Below are 18,986 nucleotides of genomic sequence, written 5' to 3'. Positions count from 1 at the left end.
TGAAAAGGAACGAGAACAGCCGAGGCACTGAGCAATCCCAGTCAAATGGTCGCTCCTTGAGCACATTCAGTATTACTGTCCAAATCTTTGCTGCATGGCTGCCCACGGGGTGGTGGGTGGGGAAGCCCCAGGACCCTGGGGGGATGGATGGGGGGGTAATGTTGTACCCGGGTCAGGGAGCCATGGTCGTCAAAACAACAAGCAGGATTTTGGCGGGTGGTCAACACTAGGGGTCGACCAATTATCGGCCTGGCCGATTATTAGGGCTGATATTTAGCATTTTTATAATAATTGGTATCGGTAATTTTTTTCACCGATAAGCCGATATTGAAATGGATAAAGAATGAAACGTGCTACTTTGTCTGTAAAGCGTCTCTCACTCCCTGAATTTGCTGCTCTGTGGTCAAGAGCATTGTCCCGCCCACTACACCGTCTGATTTGTTAGTTAGCACGAATGCAGCCAATCAGGATCGAAGACTGAACACAGACAACGTTTAGGATTCTCACTGAGGCAGACTGGGCTTCAGCTGTAGCCTACGGAGCTATTTTTCGAAGGTAGGTCGCCTACATTGCTGAAGTTGCAGTGAATCACAATCATCTACAGTGAAGTTACAAAAACACCACTTTGTAAGCTATTGTCTCTTTGATCCGGATCAATAAGTAAAGCACCCACTTCCTTCATTTAGCGAATTCCCGATTGATGCACGTTACTGATGCTGTTTACTAGTTATCCCACAAACTCGGATGCTGCGCGTCGGGAGTTCTCTGCCTCCGCCTCGTTCGTTAATTGTGAATAACGGGACACCTCGGCGGACATAGTACAGACAAGTCCTAAATTATGCGATAGTGAACGTCAAGAAGTCTAATGGCTCCTTTTTGAAACGGACTGTCAGAAAAGACTACATGCACCCAGGGCCAACCGTAATTTAATCCGACCTGAACAAAATCGCGTCCTGAGCTGGCTATTAACGTGCCTTTTAGGCTCTCAAAAGTGTAGCTTATAGCCTACACATGGACACAAATTGCATGCTTAAATAGCCTAAGAACTATTTTAAAACTGTTTTGTTAAACTATTCAACCGTAACACTTGCCATCGCGCATGCACCTCTTCCTCTCCCTCTCGTGCACTCACACACACGATGGCAAAGCATCCTCTTTGTGACAGGTCCCTTAACAAGCACATAGCCTATTGTGCAGGCCTACTCTATGAAAATAATTGCTATAACTCACCTCTTGGATTAACATGATACACAGGATTTACACTTGCAAAGTGATGCAAGTTGATAGACAATTGTGTATCAAAAGAAGAAAGAAAACTTTGCATAATTAAATGATTTTTAATTAATTTTTGCAGCATATAGCATATCGGTTTTACTATCTACCCCCCTTTTGGCACTGACATATTGTCGGTTTTACCATATCCACTATCTTCCACCTGCTCACCACTCTCTCTACTCAGGTTATCGGCCTCCTGTTTTGGTAATAATGCCTGATATCGGTATCGGCCCTGAAAAAACCATATGCGGCTTCAATTGCTGTTGTGTGTGTGTGTTTCCCCAGGACTTCCGGATCATCCCTAGTCAACACCGCACCTGGAGGTCGGTTGGGGGGACGTGACAAAACAATGTTGATAGGTTTGCTCAGCCGAGCTGCTCCTCAGCTTGTCTGCCGTGTCTCCTGTCCTCACTTGTCTCCCTGCTCTTCTGTCTCTGTCTGTAATACTGCCCTGTTATACTCCCGCCACTCTGGAGCTGGAGTGGATGGGAGAGAGAACACGGGACACTACAAGCCAATCCACTCCACACTGATATACCCTGTCCCAGTGAAGGCATGATGATGATGTCTGGCCTAACATGACTGACCAATTGCTGTCTGACACTATTAAGCTTACTCAGATGTGTCTGCACAATGGTATGAGTACAAGACTGAAAAACAAAACATAGAAAGGCAGAAAATACCTGGTCCATCTGAGAGGTAAAAGGCTGTAGGGCAATTTATAATTTTGCTGTATATCTATATATCTGCCCATCAGTTCACTTGATGTTAACAGACTTGATAGTAACATAAAAACAAGACATGCAATTACTAAAAGTAAACAGTATATGAATGGTGAAAGTGAGAGATGAATTTATAATCTGTTTTAAATTATTTTTTTTAGTCCCTAAATAACAGCAGACTGGTGTATCAAGGAAAGAAAACAACAGTCTTCTCTTTTGAAAGTGGCTGAATGATTTCGAAGAACAGCCATTTTTATGGAAAACAACACAATTGCAATAATAATGGGCCCTAAACAGAAGCAAACTAGTGAGACTGAGAGAAAAATATCCTATCTGTGGATGAATATATTTCACAAAATCTCAGAAAAAAAAAACAGCAGTGCATCATCCCATCTCAGTGTTGCTGCTATCTGTCAAAACAGATCGCTTAGTGAGTTAAAATAATTGTCTCCTAACCACAGACACAGCTCAGGCAGAAATGAAAACGAATATTAATGCCAGCTATTATTAGTGGCAAAAAAGAGAAAGAAAGGAAGACCCATATTCAGAAAATAACAGCAACTTTTTCCCCAAACTGGAGGTGATTGAATCTCTAATTTTGGGTGCATATTAAAACTTTGAATGATACTCATCTCCACATAATCACCACTGAACTGCTGAATGCAGATTTGTAAAAGCGAAAACTCCCCCGATTCATTTGACCACAATTTTCACATCGGCTATACAGTATCTGTCCACCACTCGCTGGTTCTCTAAACAGCCTGGGAAGGTTGAAGAATGCATCTGAATAAGTGATGAAAGGACGGAGCCACAAGTGCTGTGCACTGCTTGACCCTGGCCAGCCCCATAAAAGGGGGATGCATGAAAGTGGCTCAGGCACTAGACAGTCGGAGCTTAATTGTCTTGCCGCGAGCAAAGTATGCCAGCAGACTGCTGATAAATTAAAAGGGCTTTTTCAAGAACAAAGCTCCGGCGTAAAAGGCGATGAACTGACATTAACCATAGCAGTGGTAAACAGTGACCGATATCAAACAATATCAGACACATGCACTTATAGAAAGACAAAGGCAAACAGCATGCCCTGATGTGTCCTGTCTTTCAGCTTTTAGCATCTAAGGTGAGAGGTGCTAATGCTTGCAATTAATGGCAAGTCCTTCCGATGACGGTGCATCGGATGAGGGGTCAAGTCAGTGCACATTCACACACACACACACACACACACACACACACACACACACACACACACACACACACACACACACACACACACACACACACAACACACACACACACACACAAACACACTTCCCTGGACACGTGTTCTTACAGGCTGCTTTCTCTGCTCGGGTGGCCCCAAGCCACAGGAAACCATTTGCATCCTGCAGGGCAGGCGGAATCAAAAGAGGGGAAGAGGAAACACAAAAACAATAGGCCTGCCCTCTGCCCTCGGTGTCACACCGCACAGTCGGCCTAGAGGGTGTCGCCTGGGCTGTTTTGGGGATGAGGATGTAATCACATGGTTCCCGTAGTACACAGATTTATGAGCGCAGGCCATTCCGATCCTCCTATTTGCTCTTTACTAACATTCCAGGCTTGTGGGGGCCAAATAGTCCATTCAATTTTGACCCCAAAAACTCTGAGTTAGATTTCAAAAGTGTAGTTTGGAACAGTACAGTGAGGCCAAAAAATGAAATATGAAAATGCCTGTATGACATTTCTGGTATTATGGTCGAATGCTGCATACTGGATCTTATGAACAGTCTCAGATGAAGCTTTGCTGATTTTCATGGGATTATTCAGACCTTGGCCTCCCCTAAGAGTATTCTATTCAGCCTTTACTGTACAAGGATGAGCTGAATTCCTGGGACAATTTTACCCCATGTGTATGCCTTGCCCCAAAGATGAACCCAAGTTGTGTGAAAACAAGCACACACAAAACACACACACACACACACACACACACACAAACACAAACACATTCTTGAGTCTTGGCTGCCTTTCCCTCCACAGGAGAGCCTGGCAGGGGTTCCTTTTCAGAGCCTAAATCCCATTTTTTCAGGTGGGATTTGACTTCCCTCCCGATTCTGTAGATGATGCAGTTCCTCGGCCGACCCCTGACCTATGGCCCTCTGTGTTGTGTCCTCACTGATGATGACAAACTCTCCAGAATCAGCACTGACTGGCTCAGGTTCAGCCTAATTCATTCCACTGTGACCCTACATCCACACATCAAAGTCAGCCATTACTAGATTCATTACACATTATGTGTGGAGCGGTTTCATTACCTCAGTGCTTAAATTTGCACAGGAAAACTCAACAGAAATAGTACTTTTACGGTGCCTTTCCACAGCACTGATGAGTGTGGAGGGAGGTTGAATGAAATTCATTTTGGGGGAAACTGCACAGTCAGCCTCATATCCAACCCTACATAAAAATGGATATATTTTTTAAAAATGGTCAGTTCCGCATCTATTTATTGATGCTGACTCTTGAATTTTTCAGGAGCATTGGCTGTGGAAGAGTTACTACAGGGTGGGTGTGTATTAACACAGCCCCTCCGTGGAGAAGGTGCCTTAAAACAGGATGTGGCTCCCTGCTGTATACCTGCTGTGCCACCCTGTGATAATGACAATACTGATTTCAACGAGTCATTTTCTTTTTTCTCACTATTTCTCCTATCCCATTACAGTGCCACTTCTATGTCATCATCCTTGGAACCAACAATTCTGTCAGTCTGTGTAGGAGAGGATCAGGTATTTGGTTCTTTTGATAAGCATAAAGTCAGACATTTTCTCACAGTTTCTCTGCCACTGAAATACAGCTGCAACGTCACTCTTCCAGTAACTCAGATACACTCAGTAGAGCATAATGTTGTTAGCACAAGGTCATGAGGTTTGATACTATAAGATAATATGTACTGATAAAAGATATACATGCACGTGGTGTTGAATAAGAAGACTGACATTGCTGTGTGTCGTCTTCAGATCTGTTGTGGTTCCTGACATGCCACAGTGGTCAACAATTGAGACACATTTACTCACTCCTTAAAATACTATTGTGAAATATTAGTATAATATTCGCTGAAAAACAGAATGATGAAAATAGGAAGACATTTTCAGCTGACACATTTGCTCTAGTGCCATGTCAAAACTCCTTATTGGGCTAGTAGCACGCTGATGATGGTGACACATTTGTGACAGGACTAATAAACATGGGGTGATTCCTGCCAGGATGTCAGAACCCAACAGAGATGTGAAGCTCAACACTGACAGCTTTGGTCAGAGGCGTTCAGGCAGATACAGGGTTACTGTACCGGTAACTCTTCCCTTCTTATCGCATTCCATCCTGCTCTGGGCTGTGCGGAACTGCCGATGCGCTTCTCACCTCTCCTCCCTCGCGCCTAACTGTGCAGAACAAGCACCTCTTTCTTCGCCCGGCTCACAAAAGCCCTCATTCATCACACAGCAAAGATGGCACTTCTGCTGCTCTGTCTCTACAGCGATGCACGGTCAACAAATGGGGAGAGAAATCAGAGGCCCCTGAGTATGGGTGTGGGTGCGTGTACATGTGTGAGCGTGTGTGTGTGCCTGTGTGTCTATAGTAAATAAGGAGAGAGATACATAAATACCTAATATAATATAATATAATATAAATAAATAGATCTAGAAAAAGTCTGTGTGAGTGTAGGCTATGTGTTTGTGTGTGTGTGTGTTTGTGTGTGTGTGAGAGAGAGAGGTTTCCCATCATGAAGCACTACATCACTGTATCATGTGTGTCCTTGAAGTGTTTTGATTCCATTGAAAACTTCTAATTCCTCTTCATTCCCGAAATCAAAGCAAACAGAATAAACTAACAATCATTAAGAATTCTCATCTGGGTGGGCCAAGTGTGTGGAGCAGTGGTATTCCTCCTCATCCTCCCAGCAGGATGCTGTGCCTTGCTCCCGGACTTACTCTTCTAACAGTGGCACTGACAGCCCCAGAATCCCTGGGTCTCTCCGGAAGCTTCCCTGCAACGCTCCAGGGACGTGTGCGGACTCACAACTCCAGCCTCCTCGCACACTGTTTGCCCCCGTTGTGACCTGGACTGACTCTTTCAAGGGAATCACTGCAATGTCTCTGCCTTATTCAGGCACTGATTGTTTGTGCTGTGTGGATTTTCTATTCCAAACAGTCCAATTGTACTAAAGCACTCTTTCTGAAATAATACTTGATATGAAAAGAGCAGAACTTTTTCAACATTTGTGTACAAACAAAGCCATCAAAGCCAACAAAGCCATTACTCTGAGTCTATTGAAAACTGTGAGAGAACAGAGCTTACTCTTTGAGTGGTCCTAAGACACAAAATATTTGTTAGAACAAAGTCAGGGAGTTCAGAACATCATGTGGGTCAGACAACTGCCAAGTCCTATTTTATCTGCCTACTTTCCTCAAGCCTCTATTGTGTACTGGAAGACACAATCAATAATGTTAAACAGTAGCAAAAGAAAACCATCAAGACAACAATTAAGTCTCTGAGACCCTCTTAACACTGTGGCTTAATAGTTTAAATGGGATCCACGGCAACAACTCTATCGAAACCCATCAGAAGCACTTAAGCCAAACTTCAACTACATTATAATTGTGTTCCACGGCGTAATTATGAATATTTTACTGCCATGTAAAAGGAGCAACGTGACCCCAGAATGAACCCCAATTCTCTTTAAGAGTCTTTCTTTAAAAGCAGACGGCAAACTGCTCCACTTGCCGCTAAAGGCACAACTATAGGAACTGTATCTGTCAGAGGCACATCTGTGTGAGCTCAGCTTGTGCAAGGAGGGTTTCAGAAGGCTTTTATCTTGGTTAGTGCCACATTTCTGAGAATGTAGCAATCAGACTCGTTCTGTAGCAATCAGACTCTTTCATTCTGAGAGTGAAAGTCTGACTGTTTGGAACCCTGTGTGAATATTTAGTCACAGTGTGACTGTGTATGAGATTAACTACTGAGGTGGTCAAAAAGAATGTAAAACCTCAGGATGTCATGGCGACCACAACCTACAGCACCCCATCTTTGGGACGCAAATGACATAGCACACACCCATGGGCTCACAGTCTCCAAACCCACACAAGAGTTCCACAGGAGCTTTCTCTGAGTCTCTTCCCTTATCTGCCTATCTTTCTCCTCACTGCAATGCTGCACAAAGAATGTGGCAAAGGCTCCTCAGAAGAGGATGGAGTGAATCAAAGACACTACAACATAGTCGGGGCCTTACGAAAGATTTGACCGCCTCTCCCTCAGAGGCAAATCCCATTAGATTGTCAGACACCAAACAGGACGAGGACCACAAAAGCGTCACGTTCAAAAGTTTATTTAAGGGTTGGGGGTTAAGGGGTTTCAGGGTTCCGGGGGTACAGGAGTTCCAAGAGTCTGCGGTGTGTGTGTTCCCCAGTAGCCGAACAGCCGATGGCAGGAGCTGGATGATCCGGGAAGTCCTGGGGAAACACACACACAACAGCAATTGAACCAAGCAGCAGTACAGTCAAGGACTAGGCGGTATTCAGAGAAGAGGGACGGAAGGCAGGTCAAGATTACCGGGGCTGGAGAACACAGAAGTGGTCGAGCGGGTCCGGGATCACAGGCAAAGAGTCAGAGGCGTTTTCCAAAACAGGCAGGTGACTGGTGCTGGTTGCAGACGATCTGACAAATGTGGACTGAAAAGCAAGGCTTTATATACAGGGCATGATGAGTGGTGAATGCAGTGCAGCTGGTAGGTAAACGAGGGTGAGGCAGAGCAGAGCAGGAACAGGTGGAGGTCATCAGACTTCAATCAGCGCGTGTTACCAGGCAGAGAGAGAGCTCATGACATAGATGGGACAGAAGGTGAGGAGCTGAGCTATTTTTCTTAGGGCTTCCAAGGCAGTGGACCGTCAGGCCGCGTGTTTTCATGCTGATAAAAATAATATCCATGGCAACACTTGTGTCGGCAGAGCCCTCAGTGGCGGTTTCACAGGGGAGCTGGCCACACATTAGAGACAACTGTCAAAAACGATTTTCTGTCCTACACAAGGGTACCACAGCGACTGTGTGTTTACCACATAAATGTCATTTTCAATCCCAAGTTATAAGGAGAGTCCTTTTTGTCACTTCCTCTGTTGACCAGTCAACTGAACTGGCCCCAATATCAGATTTTCACATGTGACCTTGGACTGGGTCACACAATCCTGATAGTTCTCTCCTTCCCCATATCCTTCCGGTTGGATATATCTTCAGCCAGTCTCATTCATAACAGAACCATATTTATGCTTTTCCTATGAAGGCACATCCATCACACCCAGAAAAAGGTTGCTGGCAGATGCATGGCAGAGTGGAAGCTCACAGCCCTGCAGAAGGATCTCAGCGGTCTCAGTGACGTCTTGTGTCTTTTCACACCAGCAGCACTGACGTGATGTTTCCTCCGAGAAACACCGGACCTCTTCAGACCCCACTCGCACCAGAGTGATATGAGGTTTTTTCCTGGTCGCAGGCCAAAGCCGTGGCTCACAACGGGGACAGCTTTCCGAGGATTCTCACTATGTGCCCCAGCTGCGGGGAAGTGGGAATGTTGACGTTGGTTTTTGCGTTTCATTCATTTATTTACACAGCCAGAGCGGAGCTATCACTCGGGAAGAGGGACTCAGGGTCAGGTCCAAAACCATAGCAGGAGCAGTTACGCTTCATCTCATTATAATTGTCTTTAAGCCTATCAACAAAAACACTCCATAACAAAATATAGACCAGCTAATTACTATTCATGCTCTTCCAGGAAAAAAAGAACAGATAATCCTGGTTTTATCTAACACAACAAGGGGAACAGGAAAACAAAATTTGAGATGTAACAAATAAACTAAAATCATAACTCACAACTGTGAAAGACAGACTGAGAAAAAAAGTCCGTCATGACTAAACTTTAATTTAGCTGAAACCCATCTGAGAGGATTTGCTTCAGCATTCAATCCAAGTATCTTTGGAAAATATGTGACCTGTTGCCTCTCCCATGACTGTGTCACCAGGTCATACTGACAGTCCTTATCTCAGGATGACAAACTCCAGACCCTGTGCTTCTCCTCATCCTTCTGGTGAGACCAGACAAGGCGCCGTGACACCTTTTCTGGGTTACATTATCTCTTTCCATCTGCACGATCTGAAAGAAAGTTAGAACTGCCCCATGGAAAAATGCATGGTCATAAAACCATAATGTTATAAAACAATTACTTGAAACATAACAGGTCATCAACTAGTACTTAACTGCTTACATACAACAGCCATGTGTTCCTTCAACAATGTTGTGATGGTGTCAAAAAGTTTTTTGTTATGGCTAATATGGTATAACTTAGTAGTCAATTCAAAAGAACAGTGTTTTCTGTAAACATCCAGAAATGTGCATGCACTCACACACACACACACACACACACACACACACACACACACACACACATTAAACACATAACATGCAAATTTTAATACAATTTCTACAGGAATAGCGACAATAGCACAGATCAAAGCACTACCCAGGGGGCTTCAGGCTTAGCCGTGGGTGTTCCTGGAGGTGCATGAACAGAACACAGCCATCTACTAATGGCTCCATGCTTTTTACTGTAAATCCCTGACAAAAGAAACAACCACGGCACAAAATGGCTTGCTAATCACTTGTTTTGCCACTTTTTAACAGCACAGTAGTAAAACCTGTGACCAACTGCCTGTCATATGGTTTAGGATATTTAAGTCAGTGAGAACCTCAGGTTTAGTAGCCAGAGGAATTATCCAGTCAAAACAAAACATACCTCTAGATTCTCTAGGATCAGGGAATATGACTGACTCAGGGCCTTAAATTCCTCCTCTGGTGCAAACAACCAGTCAAATGAGAACACCAATGAGAAATTCCTCAAGACAAGCCATTTAAAAACAACATTAACCTCTTCCACTTACATTTAGAGTCAGAGGTAGCCTGGAGATTCCAGACCCTGGTAATCTAGAAAGATTAAGGGTCTGGCCACGAATAATGTAATGGGCCAACTCGAGGGGCGGCACCAAGCGTGCATTTGAAAATCTGACTGCACGCAATTGGATAACACAATACGACCAATGTTTACTGACTGATTCCGGACTTTGACGCAATTGGATAACATTACGACTGTCATCTGTTTAGCTCGCCTCTGGCCCAGCTATATCAGATACACCGATGTGATTCGCTCCCTGTGATGCAAGTGGCAAAAGTAACGTGCATCATTACTCATTGCCAGAGTGTCTTGCAGAGACAATTCAAATTGTGCTCTTGCGAGAACTCTGGATTTTCCAGGGTAAGTCAAAGGGCAAATATACTCCATTTATCATAGAGTTACATCAAGCTCACACATCTTAAAAGACTTGTAATTCTGAAACATTTTGTTTGTATTTTCATAAAACAATTATCATTCTCTTCATACATGACAGTTATATCTAAATGTTAAACCAGTTGATGTTAGATTATGGAAAAGAACCAAGTAATTAAGTTAGTTCACATAACACAACTTGGCTCACTTATCAATTTTAGTACTGAAGTATAGCATTAGTATAACTTTGAAATGACCTTTCCAGAAGTTTTGCACTTGTTGTGGTTGTTTGTGCAGGAGGAGGGATTGACGTCCTCATGAACACGGTCCAGGAGCCAGAGAAGAAATTCCAGGGCATCATGCTGGGAGTTTCCCCGGAACTGAGAGCCATATTTGGACACGATACTCTAGACGGAAGAAATAAATAAAAAGGAAGACGGTCATCTGAGCCATTTAATGATGTTTTTTATTTTTGCAGGTAAGATTTCTTAAAATATCACCACAATGCTTCTGTGCACAGAAGTGAGAGTGGCCCAATGGAAATTGAAAAATAAATGCACAACCACCACCGAATGATTTGGATCATTGGCACTGACATCATACTAGGATGGGCACTAGCAATCAGTAGCAGCTGGAACATGGGAATCACTCTGTGGTTTTTAAGACTGTGTTCACTCGATGCTTATCACAGTCACAGCAGGCTGTAGACCACAGCGTGAAATTCAGCGGATTTGAGCACATTCACCACAGCACCTGTGATCACTCATTCATTCACACACATACACAGTCCACATACACACACACATCCTCCCCCTCCCACACACACACACAAACACACACACAGTGGCATCACTTTATCCAAAGCGACCACTATGATTCCCAGTTCCTTCACTTGCATCAGTCAGATGGCTGTGGCACAGTGCTATGCTTGAATTGCAAATTGGGCTTAAGCTCCTCACACAAAACCATTCTGCTGCCACCACAGACACACATGCCAATAGCCTGTGCCTTTTCAACCCTTACAGCAAATCACAGCAGTCTAGTTATGGACCACCTTAGGTGATTGTCATTTCAGAGGTATTTTTTTCCACTCTAGGAACGATGCCAATACTTTGTTCTAAAAAAATTAGCATCTATTTATTTGGAATACTATTGCAGAACAACAAGAAATCAGGTAACGACACCTGCATAAATATCTTTTAATGTCCTAGGACCACTCCTGCTCTGATACACTGTGTTAAATCTTTGCTTTAGTACACTTTGATGTATTACTGTTGGCACATGGTCCAGTTACAGTCGTGGTACTTTACCCTGCTCCTGAGGATGCGTTCTCCTTCTGAGCTAAACTGCTACCCTAATTTACATTAGCTGATTCAGCTTTAATTATGCCCCCTCTTGAACACTGAGGATTCGGGCAAGGTGAATTAGATCAGTTCACATTCTGCAGAAGTCTATCTACGAGTTTCACCTAATCCAGAACACAATGCAGAACACAAACATACACACCGACTGGCAATGCGTGGTCGGCACTCATTTTGCCACCCTGGGTGTCGGCATATTAGAAATACTCACCCTTCCCAGTACTCTACTTTTCTCTGTTCTCTCATGTGGCAGTCAAACACTTGATGTTCACTAGATAACCAAGGATAAACATTTGGAACAGTGCTTGGGAAGTCTAAGAAGTCACCCACAGAGTTCTGAGTGGACTTTGAGCAGAAAAGCAGACCATCTGTCAGCGTACTGTGTAGTAACCATTTCCTGAGACACTCTAAAGTATTCCTGATTTTGAGCTCGGAGGAATGGTTTCATGGTATATACAGCATAAAGGATGTGTACCAGAAATGACACATTATACAAATTATCATTACATAAAGAGAGTGCCCCAGATGCTTACAGTACAGTAACTGCCTGAGAGGTGAGCCACCTTAAGGAAGAGATACGCCCCTTACAGGCTGCTATGGAGTGGCCCTTCAAAGACCAATCACTGCACTGGACCATGTCCAAGACCAAACTCTCATCCATATAGCTTGGGCTAATTACGGCACTCGAAAGAACTTGTCGTTTCATCACACCGTTTCAAAGAGTGCAGGCTGGCAGGAGTCTCCAGCAGCAACACGGCACTGTGGGTGTCCTGTTTATGCAAGACTACATCCAATGCTACTTCATAGTCGCATGTATATCCCCCACACACCACCAAAACATGTACTGAAGCCTTTCTTCTGCCTAGACACTTTACAGTATAGATTATCTGTGCAAATATAGGGGAATGCCAGATGGGAATGATTCCACAACAGACCATAAAGACCTGACATGCCCTCAGTTGGTTTGAGTGTGGAAATTCAGAGGACAAAAGAGAAGGATGTGTGTGCAGTGAAGAGTGACCTGACCTTGAAAATCAACCAAGTTTAACACTCATTTGAGATAATTATACATGCTTTGCAGTAAGGCTGACAGAGGGCAATGAACCTGATCAAAAGATCACAACTGAAAGAAACTGAAATTAAAAAGGAAAGAATATTAACGGTCTAGACATGGATAAAGACTTTATTTTATTTTCAACTACCCCTTATTTACTGGATTGAAGTCTGAATTACACTTGATTCTGTATCTCACCATCACATTGGGCCTAATTCATACTTTAAAAATAAAGTGATTGCTGCCTGGCCTATTTTTTCTATGGGGAAACATTTACTTGCTGTCAGACTCAACAGTTGAGCTACCGAACAGTTCTGTAACTGAATCTGGCCAGACAGAGCTGTCAATGTGATCTCACAACTTCTCAAAGGTGTTCTTTGAACAAATTGTGGAAGTAAGATAAAACAGACTGCTGAAGAGTAGATACTCTCCTTCTTAAAGAAAAAAACCATCCCTATTCAGCCCACATGCAGCTCTGGAGGGCCTGTGAACGGATTTCGCTGATAAAACAAGTACAATGAAGTTACAGTGAACGCCGCCAGAATACTTTAAAAAAACACAACAACTGCACCCTTTAGTGAATGTTTATTGTAAAAACCTTGGTGGGGCAGACCACATGGGGTGATCAACACATATCTGTAAGCCCAGCTTTCATAACAACATCGCTACGATGCTGCTGTTACCATGAACTGAAACCAGACTCTGATCTGATGACACCCCACCGAGAGACATTCCTCACAACTCACTACAGCATAAATAAATAGATTTCACCCACCTCGGGACAACCCAAGTTCATTTATGACCGGGTTCCCAGAAATAACTGCTCATGTGCTTAGACAATACAGCTACCTTCTTAAAGATTTGAGGATTGATAAAGCCATTTATGATCTCTTTGAATGAGTGAGGCTTGTAGAAACAATCTGATTGCTCAGATAAAACATTAAGGCTATGTAAAACCGGGCAGCCAGCTTGCAATTGCCTATATGGATCAAACACTTGCTTCAGATGTTCCTTTATCAAAGTACACTATCTATGAATCTTCACTAAACCAGATTTACAGAGAATATCACTGCAACACCACAAATGGACAGACAATCTTGAAAATATTCAAAATCTTAATGCTATTTCTCCTCGAAAACCTTTCATGGGAAAGAGCAATGGCTAATGACCCATGTCCTGTGGATAAGTGTTTATGCTAAGCACTGTATGCAGAGCCACAGATGTATATTGATCTGGGGGAATGTTTTGGCCCAGAGTGGGCAGACAGAAGTGTGTGGTGGATGTGTAGGTGCTTTATCTCCCAGTTGCCGCAACCCCAAATATTGACACATTCCTTAACTCTGGTTTTGGTGTGCCTGCTATGAGGCTGTCATGCGCGCGCGCGAAAAAACACACACACACACACACACACACACACGTACCGGTCAATAATTAACTTGGACCCAGGTGGCTGTGAAAAAAGTATCACCGTAATCCAGTTAACTACTATATGCTGCATGCATGGCAACGGCTTCCCACAACAAAAACCTATGACTATGAAAGCATTTTTATTCTGTGCTATACTGCCCTTGTATAGGGCACATCCTTTATACTCATCAATGTAGTTAATGTCTGATCAGTTTTGCCAGAAATGAACCGTCTGACATTAAACCTACAACGTCATGCAACTGATAAAAGAAGGGGACACTTCTGCTGTGTCACTATATGGAACTAGAAGAAAATAAAAAAATGTATCTATTCTCTTGAATTTTCTCAACCCATTTCTATGTGGTGTTTCAATGCTCTCTGTGGACTGGAAGTTAATTTGCCATAACTAGGGACAATTCCATTTATTCAAGGTTGTGCTAGTGTCGTGCCTTAAGCCTGATGAGACTTGCTCTGATAATTGCTACCTTCACAAAAGGCCCACTACTCTCAGAGGTCTTGATTAAAGTATAGGTCTACAGTCCTCAACTGTTTATGGGTGGAATCTGCTGTCAGATTTGAGGGAAACACTGGGTCTACCACACAAAAGGCAGTCACTGTGAGTGCTTGAAGATCCCATTTAAATGGCCTGGGCATTGACTCAACATGGCACCATATCACAAGACCTGCAGACCAGACACAACAGAAGGGCTCTGTTTTGAACAGGAAGTCTTCTTTAACATAAAGGGAAACGTAAAGCATTTCATTAAGTCCACTCAATTGTAACTTAAGTCTATATTAAGTTACATTAAGTCCACTTAATTGTAACCTCAAGTATATATTAAGTTACATTGTGCTCTCACCAGAGTGAAGAGATGCTGCATGTGTAGACAGTGTGTCATGGTGATCTAGATTTACACCACCATATAACTCTTAAACCTTCAAACACACATGGTCTGTCACAGTGATTAGGTACACCTACTTTAGTAAAGTTGCATTATCTTGTCAATAGTCTCCATATGCCCTCCTATAATGCAGATAACTTAGATAGTATTTGGCTGTGGTAAGTCAGGGTCAGGGAAATGAAGAAAATTGAATAACTGCAACTCATCTAAATTACCATTGTGGTTAACCACAATGCCAACATGTGATCAAAACATTCACTAATCATGACCACCCAACCAATGATTGATCTTTGACAACGGGACAGATCCATGATGATTTAGACATTTAAAAAAATATATAATTCCTGATACAAGAGAATAACTACATCAATAATGTTCCAAGTTGTGAACAACGCAAGGTGTTCTCACGCAAACAAAAGCCTCGGATGTCCACTTCTTCCAGAGTGATTACCACTTCCAGGAATAACATAACACACTTTCTCCCCCTTTGCCCACATCATCCTTCTCTCTCTGCTCTTACCTTGAGATATGAAGCTTAGCTACAATCCAGAGCTTAGCGCCTCAGGCAACGGAACAGGGTGATTCATTCTCTCTGCTCCTCAGAATATGTGGGCAGTGTGGAGCTGGAGGGTTTGGGGAGTGGTGGAGGGAGCTAATACTGTCACATGCTCCACAAATATTTTTTTCAGTGGGCCTCAGGAGTATGTAATCTGTCTCTATATACAACATCCAGATGCCAAGAGCCTTTTTAGTTTATGTATGGATTATGGCTGAGTTCGGAACACTATTGTTCATTCTTCTCTAGACTCAGGAGATACAAGCTGAGACCCTGGTCAGGCAGACACATGAACCAGCCACTTTCAAGGCAGAAAATAAGGCCTTGATTTTAACAACCATGGTCAATTGATCGTCTGTCCACAGGGATCCTAATTCTGCAAGAAATACATGATAGAATGTGTCCACCAATATCAAAGGATATGAATGGGCATAGTGTGGATGGAAGTAACATGCATGTTTTATATGAATTTGTCAAATGCCTGACTTGTATAAAGTGTAATGATTTTTGCTAACTAAGCGTTAGGCCTATGTTTTGGTTGTGTGGAGGACCTTTCTAGCCTGGAAAAATCCAAACTCATTCACAAAGTGAATAGAGTCTTGTGACTCCTGATTGGGAAACGTTTACAACACTTGCATCACAACGGGCACCAACTTAGAAATCATTGGTCCAGCCTTACCAATTACTCACATTGATCAGAGATTCCTAATGTTACTTCCTATTTTGCCTAAACTTTACAAACTGACAATAAACAGCATCAACAGTCAGGAAAACAATGTACATGTATGTGTCTACCTTTGCTGTAAATAAATTTCTGCATTTTTCCAACTGCATTTTTTGACGTTTGCAGGTGTTGCTGCTTCTGTTTATCACAATAAGTTTCGGTTTCGTCTTCCCATCTCGTTGCTGATTGGCCTGACATTTTTCTTGTTTGAGAGAAACGGTTATGAACTATGGTGGTCCAGGCTAGGTCTTTTCTGCCTAGCTGCATGCTTGCCTAATATAGCAATACCCAAACTCACTTTCTGAATAGAGGTGGCAAGACTATTTATGCATCCACAAATCACTTTCAACTATGCATGTGATATATAAATTAACTTAATATAACAACTGAATAAATCAAATTTAACTGTGCATTTGATGTATGAAATAATAAGATCCCTGCCAACATTACTGCACATTAACATGTATATCACCTTCGATAACTGCTGGGAGCTGTTCACAAACAAATTACTCCCAGTGGCTTATTGTGTGGCAGCTTAAATACCGTTGGTCTTTCATCCTCAAGTCACGGCTGAAATCACAATCGCGATAAGACCACAAAAGCCATGAGACGCCGAAATATGAGACAGATCTGCACTCCCAAAGCAGACTCCCGGGGGTAGCGTGAGACGTCACTCTGACTAATTTTGGCTGACCAGAGTTGCGCAGCATTCTATTGTTGAAGCTCAGAGTACTTCTTAGATGGCTTTGTGATGTCGCTGGGCTCAGAAGAGACTGCCAGCTCAGCACTTCAGCCCAGACACCTGGTGACCCCTGTGCCCCTGGGCTCTGTGGCACACTACTGCCGGCCGCCTGCAGCATCAGCATTCAGGGAGCAGCACTCAATAGGCCTTGTCCTCAGGGGAAGACTTTGTGTTGAGTCCTGCTGATAAGCTGCATAAACAGCACTGTCGGTAAGTGCCCCTCAAGTTTTGGATAAAAACACCTCCTTATCAAAAATGACCCCTTTTTCACCAGATTTTGAATGAAAACAACAGATAGTAATTAAAGACTATATGATGGACTCTTATACTGTCAAATTCAGACAATATGGACAGTTGAATAATATTCCACTAATTATCTTGCCCTCTGTGGCGAAGGGCATGAAATGTTTGGCTCACTTGTCTGGACCAGCAGAAGTGTTTTTGTTTTGTTTTTTTCTTCACTGCCTTGTCCAGAGGCATGGATAGTTTTCAAGTGTTCAAGAAATTCAGAGCAGTTGCTTCTGCATGATGAATCTCTGATGGGAGGTTATTTAATCGTTTTCTAATGAGATGCACTGGTGTGAAACCAACAGCTATTCAAATGTCAGTATAAGTGATGTTATCAAAACATGGGGATTTCATAATTTATGTCTAATGATTGCTTAGCAGCAAACCATAGGGAAAGTTATCAGAGCCACAAGGAACCCCCGCACTTTAACGGAAAAAAAAAAAAAAAAAACACCAGTGAATAGGCCTAGAGAGCTACATCCTAACGACTTTCCAGAGGGGTTATTTTGTGAGAACCCAACTGGACGCTTCCCAGTTGTATTCTGTACATCACTTCTATTACCACATTACACAGCCCTACAATAGCCTACCAAATAGGCTATATCTTGCAAGTAGTCGGTTAAACACTGAGGTTATATTTTTACCGGCGACTGAATTCAAATGATTTAGAGTGCCACAGTTAACGTAGCTTTACCTTAAATTCCACGGATAACTGAGGAGTGTATTCCAAAGTCCATAGCGCCCTGACAAGAGACGCTAACTGCTCAGTCACCTCTCCCTGGGCAGACTGCATGTCCTCAGTCTTTACAATTCCATTGACTCTCCTTTCACTGAAATCCAACTTGTACCGTTCAAGGCAAAGATATTCCGCCAGCAAGTCGGTGTTACTTAAGCACTGTACTACTGCATTCATGAAGCAAGTGTTTCCGTGATTTTTCAGACCCAGGACACCAGGAGTTTTGTCTCCATAAGACAAGGACAATCTATCTTTAAGAGAGTTTACGTGACGGGATGAAAGCGTCAAACTTTTTTTCGTTAAGCGCTCAGACGTGACCTGGGTGTCCTCTTTCATATATCCTGAGTTCGCGCTGAGCGTGCAAGGTGTACCGTCCCGAAATCCCCCGTCATCATCTTCTCCATCCACCGGTTCAGCGTCCCCGACATGAGCCCATGTGCCCAAAGTTTTCAGAATTTTATTCATAAGACTTCCCACTGACTTAAATGATTTCTTTCGAAATAACTTCGCTGCAGTTTGTTTCTTCTCTTTGCTCTTGGCGGTCTTGGTTTTCATTGATTCGTCTTTTGATTTGGTCTCTCTCGTATCCATGACTATCCTGAGAGCCTTCACTAGTCACAGAGAGAAAAAACGGGAGACAGCTTCTCTACCTGTCCGCATTTAAGGTCTTTCAACCCCAAAGCAGGACAGCTCGGATAGAGGTTGAACTACGGTGGCACAAACAAGCGGTGCCAAGGCACAGGGAAAAACAGCCATGAACATGTCCACGTCTCGAGCATTCCGACAGTTCAGACTCGCGTGAGCTGTCATTCTCCGTCAGAGGGACGCCGCGCCCAGTGTTTACACGTAGTGATCCTACCGCTGATCACGCTCTCAGTTGGCGGTTTTTGTA

General features: G+C 43.2%; 1 protein-coding gene across 1 annotated transcript in view; it reads right to left on the bottom strand.

The window, feature by feature from the left end:
- Positions 1 to 18,950, bottom strand: part of usp43b (ubiquitin specific peptidase 43b) — a 60,184-nt gene extending 41,234 nt beyond the window's left edge. Inside the window, exons 1-2 of the mRNA XM_048245819.1 lie at positions 18,053 to 18,950; positions 10,582 to 10,731 (exon numbers count right to left, since the gene is read on the bottom strand). Of these exons, the coding sequence (XP_048101776.1) occupies positions 10,582 to 10,731; positions 18,053 to 18,685 (783 nt within the window). The 5' untranslated portion in view covers positions 18,686 to 18,950. The remainder of the gene's footprint in view (positions 1 to 10,581; positions 10,732 to 18,052) is intronic.
- Positions 18,951 to 18,986: the final 36 nt, after the last annotated feature.

This window comes from Alosa alosa, chromosome 6, assembly GCF_017589495.1.
Source record: "Alosa alosa isolate M-15738 ecotype Scorff River chromosome 6, AALO_Geno_1.1, whole genome shotgun sequence".
NCBI classification, from domain to species: Eukaryota; Metazoa; Chordata; class Actinopteri; order Clupeiformes; family Clupeidae; genus Alosa; species Alosa alosa.
The sequence above is the reverse complement of the archived record's forward strand: the minus strand, read 5'-3'. Positions and strand labels throughout refer to the sequence as shown.